This window comes from Salvelinus fontinalis, chromosome 31 (assembly GCF_029448725.1).
Source record: "Salvelinus fontinalis isolate EN_2023a chromosome 31, ASM2944872v1, whole genome shotgun sequence".
Lineage (NCBI taxonomy): Eukaryota > Metazoa > Chordata > Actinopteri > Salmoniformes > Salmonidae > Salvelinus > Salvelinus fontinalis.
The window spans coordinates 8,742,340-8,760,952 of record NC_074695.1 but is presented as its reverse complement, the minus strand read 5'-3'; the positions used below and the strand labels follow the sequence as shown (position 1 = coordinate 8,760,952).

The following is an 18,613-nucleotide window of genomic DNA, read 5'->3' as shown; positions in this document are numbered from 1 at the left end:
ATGGGGAAGAGGGAAGATGAGGAGAGGGAAGGTGGAGGAGAAGGAGGATGAGGAGAAGGAGGATGAGAAGAGGGAGGATGAGAAGAGGGAGGATGAGGAGAGGGAGGATGAGAAGAGGGAGGATGAGAAGAGGGAGGATGAGAAGAGGGAGGATGAGGAGAAGGAGGATGAGGAGAAGGAGGAATGAGAGAGGAGGATGAGGAAAAGGAGGATGAGGAGAGGAGGATGAGAAGAGGGAGGATGAGAAGAGGGAGGATGAGAAGAGGGAGGATGAGGAGAGGGAAGGGAGAGGAGAGGGAGGATGAGGAGAAGGAGGATGAGAAGAGGGAGGATGAGAAGAGGGAGGATGAGGAGAAGGAGGATGAGGAGAAGGAGGATGAGGAGAAGGAGGATGAGAAGAGGGAGGATGAGGAGAGGGAGGATGAGGAGAGGGAAGGGGAGAGGAGAGGGAGGATGAGGAGAGGGAGGATGAGGAGAGGAGGATGAGGAGAGGAGGATGAGGAGAGGGAGGATGAGGAGAGGGAGGATGAGGAGAGGGAGGAGAGGAGAGGGAGGATGAGGAGGAGGATGAGGAGAGGGAGGAGGGGAGGAGCTGAGAGGAGGGAGGATGAGGAGAGGGAGGATGAGGAGAGGGAAGGGAGAGGAGAGGGAGGATGAGGAGAAGGAGGATGAGGTGAGGGAGGATGAGGAGAAGGAGGATGAGGAGAGGGAGGATGGGGGAGAGGGAAGGGGGAGGAGAAGGAGGAGAGGGAGGATGAGGAGAAGGAGGATGAGGAGAGGGAAGGGAGAGGAGAAGGAGGATGAGAAGAGGGAGGATGAGGAGAGGGAGGATGAGGAGAGGGAAGGGGGAGGAGAGGGAAGGGGGAGGAGAAGGAGGATGAGAAGAGGGAGGATGAGGAGAGGGAGGATGAGGAGAGGGAAGGGGGAGGAGAAGGAGGAGAGGGAGGATGAGGAGAGGGAGGATGAGGAGAGGGAGGATGAGGAGAAGGAGGATGAGGAGAGGGAGGATGAGGAGAGGGAAGGGGGAGGAGAGGGAGGATGAGGAGAGGGAGGATGAGGAGAGGGAGGATGAGGAGAAGGAGGATGAGGAGAAGGAGGATGAGAAGAGGGAGGATGAGAAGAGGGAGGATGAGGAGAGGGAGGATGAGGAGAGGGAAGGGAGAGGAGAGGGAGGATGAGGAGAAGGAGGATGAGGAGAGGGAGGATGAGGAGAGGGAGGATGAGGAGAGGGAGGATGAGGAGAGGGAAGGGGGAGGAGAAGGAGGATGAGAAGAGGGAGGATGAGGAGAGGGAGGATGAGGAGAGGGAAGGGGGAGGAGAAGGAGGATGAGAAGAGGGAGGATGAGGAGAGGGAGGATGAGGAGAGGGAAGGGGGAGGAGAAGGAGGAGAGGGAGGATGAGGAGAGGGAGGATGAGGAGAGGGAGGATGAGGAGAGGGAGGATGAAGAGAGGGAAGGGGGAGGAGAGGGAAGGGGGAGGAGAGGGAGGATGAGGAGAGGGGAGGAGAAGGAGGATGAGGAGAGGGAGGATGAGGAGAGGGAGGATGAGGAGAGGGAGGATGAGGAGAGGGAGGATGAGGAGAGGGAAGGGGGAGGAGAAGGAGGATGAGAAGAGGGAGGATGAGGAGAGGGAGGATGAGGAGAGGGAAGGGGGATGAGAAGGAGGAGAGGGAGGATGAGGAGAGGGAAGGGGGAGGAGAAGGAGGAGAGGGAGGATGAGGAGAGGGAGGATGAGGAGAAGGAGGATGAGGAGAGGGAGGATGAGGAGAGGGAGGATGAGGAGAGGGAGGATGAGGAGAGGGAGGATGAGGAGAAGGAGGATGAGGAGAGGGAGGATGAGGAGGATGAGGAGAGGGAGGATGAGGAGAAGGAGGATGAGGAGAAGGAGGATGAGGAGAGGGAGGATGAGGAGAGGGAGGATGAGGAGAGGGAAGGGGGAGGAGAAGGAGGAGAGGGAGGATGAGGAGAAGGAGGATGAGGAGAGGGAGGATGAGGAGAGGGAGGATGAGGAGAAGGAGGATGAGGAGAGGGAGGATGGGGAGAGGGAAGGGGGAGGAGAAGGAGGAGAGGGAGGATGAGGAGAAGGAGGATGAGGAGAGGGAGGATGAGGAGAGGGAGGATGAGGAGAGGGAGGATGAGGAGAGGGAGGGCTACTTCACTGACAGTCTGTTCATCTGGCTGTGGTTGAAACCCACCTGAGGTTCTGATGGGGGACATCAGTCTGCATAACACACTAACGTGTCATCAGCCTTCAAAGGACCGTATGTTCTCTGTGTCTATTGAGAGCCAAGGGAAGCCCCAGTGGCTCAGTTACAATATGCCTGTAGAGTGTCATACTGCAAGTGTCACTTAGCACGGTAGTGCTGTCCATCTGCCCTTGCAGTGTTAGCAGTCACAATACATAGTCCGTGTCATAAATAGCACCCTATATACCTATGTAGTGTACTACGCTGTAGAAAAACATATAGTATACCGTAAGTCCAACTACCACACTGTTAACAGGCTGAACCGGCAATGAAAACAGACAGGCCTCTCCTTGCCACCCTACTAGGGTGTGTGTGTGGGGGGGGGGGGTCTGTGCCTGCATTGTTGTGTGGTTGTGTGAATGTATGTGTGTGTGTGTGTCTGTAGCACTTTGCACACTAAGTGACCTCTCCAAGGCCTTTCGACACTGTGAGCAGGGAACTACTATGAGCCATTCTACTCAGATGTGGCTGTCCAGACAAATTTGTCAACATCCTAGGAGGGTAGGAGTCAGTGCCTGTTGGAGTAAGTATCGGTGTGAGGCAGGGGTGTGTGCTGGCACCGGTTCTCTTTAACATCTCCCTCCTAGGTGTGACCCAGCTTCTCCACACGGAGCTTGAGGACAGCAGCGGGGTTGTGGTGGACTATCAGTCTGGATGGAAACCTGTCGTTCTGCCCCTGAACAAGGCAGTTAACCCACTGTTACTAGGCCGTCATTGTAGATCAGAATTTGTTCTTATTAACTGACTTGCCTAGCTAAATAAAGGTGAAATAAAAAATGTAATAAAAATATTCAACGTCAGGAGGCTCCAAGCAACCACCAAGGTTTTGACAGAGTGGGTTCTTGAGCGACGGTATGCTGATGACTGTGACTCTTGTGGCCCACTCTCAGGAAGACCTTCAGTCCGTCCTTGTAGCGTCGGTGAGGGTCTATAGCAGGATGGGACTGTCTATCAGCACCACCAAGACAGAGATGGTCAGGCCAATGGAGATACAGCACTCCACCCACCATGCCTGTCTTCACCATTGAACACAAATCACTGGCAATAGTTCTGTCCTTCAAATACCTGGGCAGAATCCTCTCAGAGGACTGCAGCATTGACCTCGGAATTCAAAATAAGATCAAGCGAGCATCAGCTGTCTTCAGGAAACTCCGACACAGGGTCTTCCGAAACAGGGATATCCATCTCCACACCAAAATCACTGTCTATCAAGCCGTCTGCATCGCCACACTTCTTTACAGCTGTGAAGACTGGGTCACTTACAGTCACCACCTTTATGCAGCACGAGCGACTCCACATAAGATGCCTGCAGCGCATCCTGGGAATCAGCTGGTGCGACCTTGTGCCACATACAGAAATACTTGCTAAGATCTACTGCAAGAGTATGGAGGCCTTGGTCACCCAACACCAACTACGCTGGCTTGGGCATGTCATTAGAATGTCTCAGGAGGGGCCTCCCGGGTGGCGCAGTGGTCTAGGGCACTGCATCGCAGTGCTAACTGCGCCACCAGAGTCTCTGGGTTCGCCCCCAGGCTCTGTCGCAGCCGGCCGCGACCGGGAGGTCCGTGGGGCGACGCACAATTGGGCTAGCGTCGTCCGGGTTAGGGAGGGTTTGGCCGGTAGGGAATTCCTTGTCTCATCGCGCTCCAGCGACTCCTGTGGCGGGCTGGGAGCAGTGCGCGCTAACCAAGGGGGCCAGGTGCACGGTGTTTCCTCCGACACATTGGTGCGGCTGGCTTCCGGGTTGGAGGCGCGCTGTGTTAAAGAAGCAGTGCGGCTTGGTTGGGTTGTGCCTCGGAGGACGCATGGCTTTCGACCTTCGTCTCTCCCGAGCCCGTACGGGAGTTGTAGCGATGAGACAAGATAGTAATTACTAGCGATTGGATACCACGAAAATTGGGGAGAAAAAGGGGATAAAATTTAATAATAAAAAAATAAAAAATAAAAATAAAAATAAAAAATAAAAAATAAAAATAAAAAAAAGAATGTCTCAGGAGTACTTTGGTGCAAAAAGTGCAAATCAATCCCAGAACAACAGCAAAGGACCTTGTGAAGATGCTGGAGGAAACAGTAAAACGAGTCCTGTATTGACATAACATGAAAGCCCACTCAGTAAGGAAGAAGCTACTGCTCCAAAACCGCCATAAAAAAGACAGACTATGATTTGAAACTGCACATGGGGACAAAGTTTGTACTTTTTGGAGAAATATCCTCTGGTCTGATGAAACAAAAATAGAACTGTTTGGCCATAATGACCATCGTTATGTTTGGAGGAAAATGGGGGAGGTTTGCAAGCCAAAAAACACCATCCCAACCATGAAGCACGGGGGTGTCAGTATCATGTTGGGGGGTGCTTTGCTGCAGGAGGGACTGGTGCACTTCACAAAATAGATGGCATCATGAGGTAGGAAAATTATGTGGATATATTGAAGCAGCATCTCAAAACATCAGTCAGGAAGTTAAAGCTTGGTTGCAAATGGGTCTTCAAAATGGGCAATGACCCCAAGCATACTTCCAAAGTTGTGGCAAAATGGCTTAAGGACACAAAAGCTATTGGAGTGGCCATCACAAAGCCCTGACCTCAATCCTATAGAAAATTTGTGGGCAGAACTGAAGTGTGTGTGAGCAAGGAGGCCTGACTCAGTTACACCAGCTCTGTCAGGAGGAATGGGCCAAAATTCACCCAACTGATTGTGGGAAGCTTGTGGAAGGCTACCCGAAAAGTTTGACCAAAGTTAAACAATTTTAAGGCAATGCTACCAAATACTAATTGAGTGTATGTAAACTTCTGACCCACTGGGAATGTGATGAAAGATCTAAAAGCTGAAATAAATCATTCTCTCTACTATTATTCTGACATTTCACATTCTTAAAATAAAGTGGTGATCTTAACTGACCTAAAACAGGACATTTTTACCAGGATTAAATGTCAGGAATTGTGAAAAACTAAGTTGAAATGTATTTGGCTAAGGTGTATGTAATCTTTCGACTTTAACTGTACATATACACACACATACTGTACACACATTCACACACACACACATACATACATACACATACACATACACACACATACACACGTGTTGTGTGTGTGTTTGTGTGTGTGTGCGTGCGTGTGAGCATGCGTGTGCGTGTGAGCGTGCGTGCATTTGTCTCTGTGTGTGTTTGTGTGTGTGTGTGTGTGTGTGTGTGTGTGTGTGTGTGTGTGTGTGTGTGTGTGTGTGTGTGTGTGTGTGTGTGTGTGTGTGTGTGTGTGTGTGTGTGTGTGTGTGTGTGTGTGTGTGTGTGTGTGTGTGTGCCTGCCTCGTCTTGCAGGCCACCAGCCATCACTGTGCCTGTACATGTTAGTATGTGTTACACCTCCCCATGAGATGCTACAAGCAGCTGCTAGCTCGATGTAGTACTGAGGTGCTTGTGACACGGTGGAGAATAAGTCAGTATTAGGATGTGTGAAATGCTTGATAACGTATGTGATATCAACAGAGGTATATTTTCAGGGGTGATTTAAATATTGACTGGCTTTCATCAAGCTGCCCACTCAAGAAAAAAGCTTCAAACTGTAAACAGTACCTGCAACCTGGTTCCGGTTATCAGAGTAGCAACAAACAGCACAGGAAATAAATCATCAACATTTATTGAGAGGCGCTTTACTAATATTGCTCTAAAGCAGAATCCAGATCCATCGGGTGTAGTGTTCACAATACAGTAGCACATATCTAGGGAAACCAAAGTTCCAAAGGCTGGGGCTAATATAGTGTATAAGAGGTCATACAATACGTTTTGTAGTGATTCCTATGTTGATGATGTAAATCATATTTGCTCGTCTGTGGTGTGTAGGATCAACCAGACACAGCACTTAACACATTTATGAAATTACATATTCCAATTACCAATAAACATGCACCCATTAAGAAAATGACTGAGAAGAAAACGGTTAAATCCCTGTGGATTGATGAAAATGACTGAGGATGATAGTGGACGATATTGAGGATGATAGCGGACGATATTGCCACTCCTATTGGCCATCTCTTCAATCCAAGCCTACTAGAAAGTGTGCACCCCCAGGCCTGGAGGGAAGTAAAAGTCATTCCACTACCCAAGAATAGCAAAGCACCTTTACTGTCTCAAACAGCCAACCAAATCAGCCTGTTACCAACCCTTAGTAAATTTTTGACCAGATACAATGCTTTTTTCAGCACACTTATAGGGAAGGGCCTTCAACATGTATGGCACTTACACAAATTACTGATGATTGGCTGAGAGAAATAATTGATAATAAAAAAATATTGTGGGAGGTGTTTTGTTAGACTTCAGTGCAGCTTTTGACATTATTGATCATAATCTGCTGCTGGAAAAATGAATGTGTTATAACTTTACATTCCCTGCTATACTGTGGATTGAGAGATACCTGTCTAACAGAACACAGAGGGTGTTCTTTAATGGAAGCCTTGACAACATAATCCAAGTAGAGTCAGGCATACCCCAGGGCAGCTGTTTAGGCCCCTTTTACTTTTTTCAATCGTTACTAAAGACATGCCACTGGCTCTGAGTAAGGCCTGTGTGTCTATGTATGCTGATGACTTAACACTATACATGTCAGCTACTACAACAAGTGACGTCACTGCAACACTTAACAAAGAGCTGCAGTCAGTTTCAGAATGTGTGGCAAGAAATAAGTTATTCTTAAATATTTCATAAACTGAAAGCATCGTATTTGGTACGAATCATTCACTAAACCCCAATCCTCAATTAAATATTGTAATGAATAATGTGGAGATTGAGCAAGTTGAGGTGATTAAACTGCTTGGAGTAACCCTGGATTGTAAACTGTCATGGTCAAAACATATTGATACAACAGTAGCTAAAATGGTTAGAAGTCTGTCCATAATAAAGCACTGCTTTGCCTTCTTAACAACATTATCAACAAGGCAGGTCCTACAGGCCCTAGTTTTGTCCCACCTGTACTACTGTTCAGTCGTGTGGTCAGGTAACACAAAGAGGGACTTAGGAAAATTACAATTGGCTCAGAACAGGGCGGCACCGCTGGCCCTTAAATGTACACGGAAAGCTAACATTAATAATATGCACGTCAATCTCTCCTGGCTCAAAGTAGAGGAGAGATTGACTCCATCACTACTTGTTTCTGTAAGAAGTATTGACATGTTCGATGCACCGAGCTGTCTGTTTAAACTACTAGCACACAGCTTGGACACCCATGCATACCCCACAAGACATGCCACCAGAGGTCTCTTCACAATCCCCAAGTCCAGAACAGACTATGGGAGGCGCACAGTACTACATAGAGCCATGACTACGTGGAACTCTACTCCACATCAGGTAACTGATACAGGCAGTAAAATCAGATAAAAACAAACATAAAAAATATAACTGCCTTAATTTTGCTGGAGTCCAGGAAGAGTAGCTGCTGCCTTAATAAATACAAAATAATCCTCCCAATGTAATTAATTAATGAATGATAGAGAGGGAGGGAGAGAGGGAGCTAGATTAATGTTGTTACATTTGTTTCTTATCACTTTTGTTTGTTTATTTCACTTGCTTTGGTAATGTAAATATATGTTTCCCATGCCAATGGAACCCCTTTGAATTGAGAGACAGAGACAGAGAGAGCTCTAGCCATCATAAAGGCAATAATGAATGTGTTCAATAATGGATTATGTCTTGACCCCTCCCCCCATCTCTCACACACACACACACACACACACACACACACACACACACACACACACACACACACACACACACACACACACACACACACACACACGCAAAGGCATGCACCCACTCGCGCACATAGACACATACCCTACCCTACCTGACCCCGCACCGGCTCAATACGGTGGTGATCTCATACCTCAACACCTCTTGGATTTAACCACTGTGTTCAATAATGTAATATGCTTGATTGAAAGCTGTCAGTTTTAGGTATCCATCACCCACCCTACCACCATACAGTACATACCTCATGACCCTGCTTCCATCACCCACCCTACCACCATACAGTAGTATGACCCTGCTTCCATCACCCACCCTACCACCATACAGTAGTATGACCCTGCTTCCATCACCCACCCTACCACCATACAGTACATACCATATGACCCTGCTTCCATCACCCACCCTACCACCATACAGTACATACCTCATGACCCTGCTTCCATCACCCACCCTACCACCATACAGTACATACCTCATGACCCTGCTTCCATCACCCACCCTACCACCATACAGTACATACCTCATGACCCTGCTTCCATCACCCACCCTACCACCATACAGTACATACCTCATGACCCTGCTTCCATCACCCACCCTACCACCATACAGTACATACCTCATGACCCTGCTTCCATCACCCACCCTACCACCATACAGTACATACCTCATGACCCTGCTTCCATCACCCACCCTACCACCATACAGTACATACCTCATGACCCTGCTTCCATCACCCACCCTACCACCATACAGTAGTATGACCCTGCTTCCATCACCCACCCTACCACCATACAGTAGTATGACCCTGCTTCCATCACCCACCCTACCACCATACAGTACATACCATATGGCCCTGCTTCCATCACCCACCCTACCACCATACAGTACATACCATATGACCCTGCTACTATCACCCACCCTACCACCATACAGTACATACCTCATGACCCTGCTTCCATCACCCACCCTACCACCATACAGTACATACCTCATGACCCTGCTACTATCACCCACCCTACCACCATACAGTACATACCATATGACCCTGCTACTATCACCCACCCTACCACCATACAGTACATACCATATGGCCCTGCTACTATCACCCAGCCTACCACCATACAGTACATACCGTATGACCCTGCTACTATCACCCACCCTACCACCATACAGTACATACCGTTTTACCCTGCTTCTCACAGCAGAAAATAATCCTGCAGCAACAGGAAATACGAATTCTTTGTTTGGATTATAATTAATGGACATTTTTGTAAGGTTTGATATATTTTTCACTTTGGTAAATCAAGTCTGACATTTTAAAGTGGAAATAACAAACTCTAGAAGTCTTTTTAAACCTTGAACACACTACCATTTGAGATTGGGTCCTCTGAGAGAGGGTAAGGGAGGAAAACAAAAACCTGTCTTTAAAAATCTGCCTTCTTATTTGACAAGTTAATGTACTGCCTTTCCGTTTCACTCTGTTTTCTCCCTAGTAACCAGGTCCCAGTGTGGATAAAGCTCCTTAGTAACCCGGTCCCAGTGTGGATAAAGCTCCTTAGTAACCCGGTCCCAGTGTGGATAAAGCTCCTTAGTAACCCAGTCCCAGTGTGGATAAAGCTCCTTAGTAACGCGGTCCCAGTGTGGATAAAGCTCCTTAGTAACCAAGTCCCAGTGTGGATAAAGCTCCTTAGTAACCCGGTCCCAGTGTGGATAAAGCTCCTTAGTAACCCGGTCCCAGTGTGGATAAAGCTCCTTAGTAACCCAGTCCCAGTGTGGATAAAGCTCCTTAGTAACCCAGTCCCAGTGTGGATAAAGCTCCCTAGTAACCTGGTCCCAGTGTGGATAAAGCTCCTTAGTAACCCGGTCCTAGTGTGGATAAAGCTCCCTAGTAACCCGGTCCCAGTGTGGATAAAGCTCCTTAGTAACCCAGTCCCAGTGTGGATAAAGCTCCCTAGTAACCCAGTCCCAGTGTGGATAAAGCTCCTTAGTAACCCAGTCCCAGTGTGGATAAAGCTCCCTAGTAACCCAGTCCCAGTGTGGATAAAGCTCCTTAGTAACCCAGTCCCAGTGTGGATAAAGCTCCCTAGTAACCCGGTCCCAGTGTGGATAAAGCTCCCTAGTAACCCGGTCCCAGTGTGGATAAAGCTCCTTAGTAACCCGGTCCCAGTGTGGATAAAGCTCCTTAGTAACCCGGTCCCAGTGTGGATAAAGCTCCCTAGTAACCCAGTCCCAGTGTGGATAAAGCTCCTTAGTAACCCGGTCCCAGTGTGGCTAAAGCTCCTTAGTAACCCGGTCCCAGTGTGGATAAAGCACCCTAGTAACCCGGTCCCAGTGTGGCTAAAGCTCCCTAGTAACCCGGTCCCAGTGTGGATACAGCTCCTTAGTAACCCGGTCCCAGTGTGGATAAAGCTCCTTAGTAACCCGGTCCCAGTGTGGATAAAGCTCCTTAGTAGCCCGGTCCCAGTGTGGCTAAAGCTCCTTAGTAACCCGGTGCCAGTGTGGCTAAAGCTCCTTAGTAACCCGGTCCCAGTGTGGATAAAGCTCCTTAGTAACCCGGTCCCAGTGTGGATAAAGCTCCCTAGTAACCCGGTCCCAGTGTGGATAAAGCTCCTTAGTAACCCAGTCCCAGTGTGGATAAAGCTCCCTAGTAACCTGGTCCCAGTGTGGATAAAGCTTGAATTATGTTAGTCTGACAGGTCTGATGCTTGCCTAAGGAAGAGTAGAGTAAGTACAGCTTGTGGTGATAGGGGGAGTTCTAGAAGCTGTCTGCATTATACAGTCATCTATGTCTATAGGATCCATCTATGTGATCCTAGGAGTTCAGAGAGAATGACAACCGTGAAGGTTAATGGACTGAGATCTTCAGCCAAACATCTAAATGATTCACCTGGTGTCATTTATTACACTACCGTACAGACAGATAAGAGAAGAAGGAGTGGAGGAGTTGTCCTTCCTCCATTTATCTAAATGTCCTTGGCTGTGTTCATGGCCTTTTTCTATTTCATCATCTGACTTCACTTATCCTAGGTTTGATTCTGGAGTGCCAGACGGGGAGGGGTTTACACTTTTGAGACTATTCCATTGGTTCCATGCAAAGCTCGTTCGAGCACAGTTAAAGTATTTGAAAGGAAACAAATACTATTTGAACCCAGGTCAGGCTAAAGAACACACCCTCAGACGGAGCCGTCAGAACACAACCTCAGACGGAGCCGTCAGAACGCAACCTCAGACGGAGCCGTCAGAACACACCATCAGACGGAGCCGTCAGAACACACCCTCAGACAGAGCCGTCAGAACGCACCCTCAGACGGAGCCGTCAGAACGCACCCTCAGACGGAGCCGTCAGAACGCACCCTCAGACGGAGCCGTCAGAACGCACCCTCAGACGGAGCCGTCAGAACGCACCCTCAGATGGAGCTGTCACTCAGATAAGATCATCTGTCACAGCTGGATGGGAGTTCTGCTACCAGCTTGACCTTCTAATCACAGGCCTCCCTCTAGTGTGTGTGTGTGTGTGTGTGTGTGTGTGTGCGTGTCCTGCTAGGGGTTTCCAGTCAGGAGCCCACTACGACCCACGTGTAATTTCCTTCTCTGTATGTCTGGGAGGATCGATAGCTTTATGTCTGGGAGGATGGACAGCCTTATGTCTGGGAGGATGGACAGCCTTGTGTCTGGGAGGATGGACAGCCTTGTGTCTGGGAGGATGGACAGCCTTATGTCTGGGAGGATGGACAGCCTTATGTTTGGGAGGAAGGACAGCTTTATGTCTGGGAGGATGGACAGCTTTATGTCTGGGAGGATGGACAGCTTTATGTCTGGGAGGATGGACAGCTTTATGTCTGGGAGGATGGACAGCTTTATGTCTGGGAGGATGGACAGCCTTGTGTCTGGGAGGATGGACAGCTTTACGTCTGGGAGGATGGACAGCTTTATGTCTGGGAGGATGGACAGCCTTATGTCTGGGAGGATGGACAGCTTTATGTCTGGGAGGATGGACAGCTTTATGTCTGGGAGGATGGACAGCTTTATGTCTGGGAGGATGGACAGCTTTATGTCTGGGAGGATGGACAGCTTTATGTCTGGGAGGATGGACAGCTTTATGTCTGGGAGGATGGACAGCCTTGTGTCTGGGAGGATGGACAGCTTTACGTCTGGGAGGATGGACAGCCTTGTGTCTGGGAGGATGGACAGCTTTATGTCTGGGAGGATGGACAGCTTTATGTCTGGGAGGATGGACAGCTTTATGTCTGGGAGGATGGACAGCCTTGTGTCTGGGAGGATGGACAGCTTTATGTCTGGGAGGATGGACAGCCTTGTGTCTGGGAGGATGGACAGCCTTGTGTCTGGGAGGATGGACAGCCTTGTGTCTGGGAGGATGGACAGCTTTATGTCTGGGAGGATGGACAGCCTTGTGTCTGGGAGGATGGACAGCTTTACGTCTGGGAGGATGGACAGCCTTGTGTCTGGGAGGATGGACAGCTTTATGTCTAAGGGGCTCTGGTCAAAAGTCTAAAGTAGTGCACTACATAGGGATTACGGTGTCATTTGGGACGCAGCCCCATGTGTGACAGGATAGTTGATACCCTGTCCTTCTCCTCTTCCTCTCTGTGGCCAACACAGTGTTAGTGGTTTGGACCTTTTTCAACCTATTGAACTCATCTAGCTACAGTGAAAGCTGAGAGCCTTGGTGATTGGATGGCAATAGATGCAAACCAACCCCCCCACCCCACCCCACCCCCCCACCCCAGTATCCAGTTGAAATAGCATTTGCTGGACACTCCTGAGCACTGCTGTTGTTGGTCTGTCTGAATTAGATTGGCAGCCATTGGAGAGATGGAGGAGAAGTCAACAGTGTTTGTTTGGAGTTTCTGTATGAACTTCCTGGTCTGTCTGTCTGTCTATGTCTGTCTCTGTCTGTCTCTGTCTGTCTCTGTCTCTGTCTGTGTGTGTGTGTGTGTGTGTGTGTGTGTGTGTGTGTGTGTGTGTGTGTGTGTGTGTGCCTGCCTCGTCTTGCAGGCCACCAGCCATCACTGTGCAGTATGTGTTACACCTCCTAATGCGATGCCACAACCAGCTGCTGTATTCCTCTCTGGGAACAGGAGAATACACTGTAGTCTGGGTCCAGGAGAATATACTGTAGTCTGGGAACAGGAGAATACACTGTAGTCTGGGAACAGGAGAATACACTGTAGTCTGGGAACAGAATACACTGTAGTCTGGGTCCAGGAGAATACACTGTAGTCTGGGAACAGGAGAATATACTGTAGTCTGTGAACAGGAGAATACACTGTATTCTGGGAACAGGAGAATACACTGTATTCTGGGAACAGGAGAATACACTGTAGTCTGGGAACGGGAGAATACGCTGTAGTCTGGGAACAGGAGAATACACTGTAGTCTGGGAACAGGAGAATACACTGTAGTCTGGGAATGTTAGAATACACTGTAGTCTGGGTCCAGGAGAATACACTGTAGTCTGGGAACAGGAGAATACACTGTAGTCTGGGTCCAGGAGAATACACTGTATTCTGGGAACGGGAGAATACACTGTAGTCTGGGTCCAGGAGAATATAATCTATTCTGGGAACAGGAGAATACACTGTAGTCTGGGTCCAGGAGAATACACTGTAGTCTGGGTCCAGGAGAATACACTGTAGTCTGGGTCCAGGAGAATATAATGTAGTCTGGGAACAGGAGAATACACTGTAGTCTGGGTCCAGGAGAATACACTGTAGTCTGGGAACAGGAGAATACACTGTAGTCTGGGTCCAGGAGAATACACTGTAGTCTGGGTCCAGGAGAATACACTGTAGGCTGGGAACAGTCTAATCCTACTGTGGGCTGGGAACAGTCTAATTCTACTGTAGGCTGGGAACAGTCTAAATCTACTGTGGGCTGGGAACAGTCTAATCCTACTGTGGGCTGGGAACAGTCTAATTCTACTGTGGGCTGGGAACAGTCTAATCCTACTGTAGGCTGGGAACAGTCTAATTCTACTGTAGGCTGGGAACAGTCTAATCCTACTGTGGGCTGGGAACAATCTAATTCTACTGTAGGCTGGGAACAGTCTAAATCTACTGTGGGCTGGGAACAGTCTAATCCTACTGTGGGCTGGGAACAGTCTAAATCTACTATAGGCTGGGAACAGTCTAATTCTACTGTGGGCTGGGAACAGTCTAATCCTACTGTGGGCTGGGAACAGTCTAATCCTACTGTCGGCTGGGAACAGTCTAATCCTACTGTAGGCTGGGAACAGTCTAAATCTACTGTGGGCTGGGAACAGTCTAATTCTACTGTAGGCTGGGAACAGTCTAATTCTACTGTAGGCTGGGAACAGTCTAATTCTACTGTGGGCTTTGAACAGTCTAATTCTACTGTAGGCTGGGAACAGTCTAATTCTACTGTGGGCTGGGAACAGTCTAATCCTACTGTAGGCTGGGAACAGTCTAATCCTACTGTGGGCTGGGAACAGTCTAATTCTTCTGTGGGCTGGGAACAGTCTAAATCTACTGTGGGCTGGGAACAGTCTAATTCTACTTTGGGCTGGGAACAGTCTAAATCTACTGTAGGCTGGGAACAGTCTACATCTACCGTGGGCTGGGAACAGTCTAATTCTACTGTGGGCTGGGAACAGTCTAATTCTACTGTGGGCTGGGAACAGTCTAAATCTACTGTGGGCTGGGAACAGTCTACATCTACTGTAGGCTGGGAACAGTCTACATCTACCGTGGGCTGGGAACAGTCTAATTCTACTGTGGGCTGGGAACAGTCTAATTCTACTGTGGGCTGGGAACAGTCTAATCCTACTGTAGGCTGGGAACAGTCTAATCCTACTGTAGGCTGGGAACAGTCTAATTCTACTGTAGGCTGGGAACAGTCTAATTCTACTGTGGGCTGGGAACAGTCTAATTCTACTGTGGGCTGGGAACAGTCTAATTCTAATGTAGGCTGGGAACAGTCTAATCCTACTGTAGGCTGGGAACAGTCTAAATCTACTGTAGGCTGGGAACAGTCTAATTCTACTGTAGGCTGGGAACAGTCTAATCCTACTGTAGGCTGGGAACAGTCTAAATCTACTGTGGGCTGGGAACAGTCTAATCCTACTGTAGGCTGGGAACAGTCTAAATCTACTGTGGGCTGCGAACAGTCTAATTCTACTGTAGGCTGGGAACAGTCTAATCCTACTGTAGGCTGGGAACAGTCTAAATCTACTGTATGTTCATGAAAGAAAACATCAAGACAGATTGGGGCGCACGTTTAGGGAGTTTATAAGAGACAGTCCTCCTCAGTGCTGTTTGGTTCCTGAATGTGTAGGATTCACAGAGAAAAGACGAAAGGTGGAAGTCCCATTATAATGCATTGTCATGTCAACACTAAATGTAATGAGCACATGATGGAGCTTTTATCTCTGTTTCTCTCTCTGTTGTTTTGTAGTGGTATCCCTGGGAAGAAATGTGGTACCATTATCCTTTCAGTCGAGGAGCTGGGAAACTGCAGAGTAAGTACAAAATATTTCACTGTTACCTTTTTCCCCGTACAGTCAATCAACGCCATTGAAATAGTGTACAGTACATCAACATAATGCTTTTAAAATGTTCAACTCATTGTCAAGACATAAGATAGAAACCTCCACTGTGTGTGCCTGCTAGGCCATAGAGAATAACCAGAGACTGTTGGTGATAGTTTGAGACAAAGGAAAATAAAAACCTATATTGTTTGTGCCTAAAACCCACTAATAACCCTGTCTATTAGCGATATGTTGAGCCATAGGAAGATTGTATCCATACGTATCGTGAATATCAGACCCATATACTGCAATAAAAAAAAAACGTTTTAAATGAGAAGTAGGGATTGGTCTGAAGCTGAAAAAGAAAGGGAATTCACGTGCACCCCAATGCCTACTTCACCCATGCTCTACCAAGGTGTTCCAGCACCCAGCTTTGACCTACTACAGTAGCTATGTTGGTCTATTGTACTTCAAACTATGTGTATGCAGGTTGCTTAGGATTCAAACATTCTCAAATCATAATTTGTTTGTAGCTTTGCTTATAGTTTGCCTCTCATCTGACTGGTGTTAGCTCGTTACTAGCGTTGTTGCTGCGCTAGTAACTAGCTGAAACCGGACCAAGTGCTTTGGTCCGGTTTTAGAACTCTGATTTTCAGCAGAAAAGATGTTAGCATTGTCAGAAATGCTACAAAAAGGTAGCACATCATTGTTTCTTAATGGATGGAAATTAGAATGTGAGAGTGATACATTATTACATTTAATCAACACTGTGGCCCCTACAAACGTATTGGCAAGACTATTGATCACTTCATGGATGCTGTGGTCTTGTTCTTATCCGATGTCTAGATCTTGAGGTAGGTCAGGGCAAGACATTTAAAAAAATATATATATCTAACGCTAACCCTGTTAACAATCCGGTATGTGGTTCTCGGTAACGGCCGGACGGCTCATGATGAGAGGCGAGGAGTGTGTTGTGTACCTCCAATCAACTTGATTTGCAAATTTTCATTGATATTGGTGTCATATTGGCTTAGATATGATGGTATGGAGATTTGAATTTAACATTGAGCTTTAACCAATGCACTATACTGTACTATATATTAGAGGCCTTCACGGGTCCAAAAGGTTGCACCCATTACGAAATGGATCTGGGGCTTTCCCATCCGGACCCATAGGCATAAATACATTTTTTAAATATAGAGACCCACTCCAAACGGACCTGAGGACAACTAGTTCCATCCCGTATAGACCTAAAGTAGATAAGCTACTTTATTAATTAACTGGAGCTGATAAAGTGCGAGGGAGAGGAGGTAGAGAGAGGTGACGCTCTAGCAGGGGAGGTAGAGAGAGGTGACGCTCTAGCAGGGGAAGTAGAGAGAGATGAGGCTCTAGCAGGGGAGGTAGAGAGAGGTGAGGCTCTAGCAGGTGAGGTAGAGAGAGGTGAGGCTCTAGCAGGGGAGGTAGAGAGAGATGAGGCTCTAGCAGGGGAGGTAGAGAGAGGTGAGGCTCTAGCAGGGGAGGTAGAGAGAGATGAGGCTCTAGCAGGGGAGGTAGAGAGAGGTGAGGCTCTAGCAGGTGAGGTAGAGAGAGGTGAGGCTCTAGCAGGGGAGGTAGAGAGAGATGAGGCTCTAGCAGGGGAGGTAGAGAGAGGTGAGGCTCTAGCAGGGGAAGTAGAGAGAGATGAGGCTCTAGCAGGGTAGGTAGAGAGAGGTGAGGCTCTAGCAGGGGAGGTAGAGAGAGATGAGGCTCTAGCAGGGGAGGTAGAGAGAGGTGAGGCTCTAGCAGGGGAAGTAGAGAGAGGTGAGGCTCTAGCAGGGGAAGTAGAGAGAGGTGACGCTCTAGCAGGGGAGGTAGAGAGAGGTGACGCTCTAGCAGGGGAGGTAGAGAGAGGTGAGGCTCTAGCGGGGGAGGTAGAGAGAGATGACGCTCTAGCAATGAGAAGAGGGGAACGAGGGAAAGAGGGGGAACGAGGGAAAGAGGGGGAACGAGGGAAAGAGAGGGAACGAGGGGAAGAGAGGGAACGAGGGGAAGAGAGGGAGCGAGGGGGAGCGAGGGAACGAGGGGAAGAGAGGGAGCGAGGGGAAGAGAGGGAACGAGGGGAAGAGAGGGAACGAGGGGAAGAGAGGGAACGAGGGGAAGAGAGGGAGCGAGGGGAAGAGAGGGAACGAGGGGAAGAGGGGAACGAGGGGAAGAGAGGGAACGAGGGGAAGAGAGGGAACGAGGGGAAGAGAGGGAACGAGGGGAAGAGAGGGAGCGAGGGGAAGAGAGGGAGCGAGGGGAAGAGAGGGAACGAGGGGAAGAGAGGGAACGAGGGGAAGAGAGGGAGCGAGGGGAAGAGAGGGAGCGAGGGGAAGAGAGGGAGCGAGGGGAAGAGAGGGAGCGAGGGGAAGAGAGGGAACGAGGGGAAGAGGGGAACGAGGGGAAGAGAGGGAACGAGGGGAAGAGAGGGAACGAGGGGAAGAGAGGGAACGAGGGGAAGAGAGGGAGCGAGGGGAAGAGAGGGAGCGAGGGGAAGAGAGGGAACGAGGGGAAGAGAGGGAACGAGGGGAAGAGAGGGAGCGAGGGGAAGAGAGGGAGCGAGGGGAAGAGAGGGAGCGAGGGGAAGAGAGGGAGCGAGGGGAAGAGAGGGAGCGAGGGGAAGAGAGGGAGCGAGGGGAAGAGAGGGAGCGAGGGGAAGAGAGGGAGCGAGGGGAAGAGAGGGAGCGAGGGGAAGAGAGGGAGCGAGGGGAAGGGGGTAGTGGCTAGACTTATTGGGCAGAACAATCAGGCTCCTCTGAATGACTGTAAACCAATCCACTGAACTCAGAATGGATTGGTTTATTACTATGAAGTTACAGTCCTAGTGCATCTGGCTGTAATGCACAGGCCATATAACGCAATAACCATTTTAGCATTTGTCATAAAGTGTTCTCAATGTAAATTACGAATAGGATAATGCAAAAATACATTAAAAGCCAATGCATGATGTGCTGTCCCAATCTACCCCCCGGAACATATAGGCAGCAGCTAGCTAAAGAGAGAGCACTTTGCATGTGTCTCCAAGCACGCTGTTCTTCAAAGACTCCTCAGCATACAGAATCGCTAGAACATTCTGTTTGAACCGTTAACAAGACCAGCCTCGAGCG

General features: G+C 48.8%; 1 protein-coding gene across 6 annotated transcripts in view; it reads left to right on the top strand.

Moving 5' to 3' along the window:
- Positions 1-18,613, top strand: part of LOC129829491 (copine-8-like) — a 206,233-nt gene that overhangs the window by 91,380 nt on the left and 96,240 nt on the right. For all 6 annotated transcript variants that reach the window (XR_008755400.1, XM_055891203.1, XM_055891202.1 and 3 more), the window contains one exon: positions 15,416-15,479. Coding sequence is in view for 5 of the 6 variants with exons in the window: in XM_055891203.1 (XP_055747178.1) it covers positions 15,416-15,479 (64 nt within the window). In the remaining variant the exon portion in view is untranslated. The remainder of the gene's footprint in view (positions 1-15,415; positions 15,480-18,613) is intronic.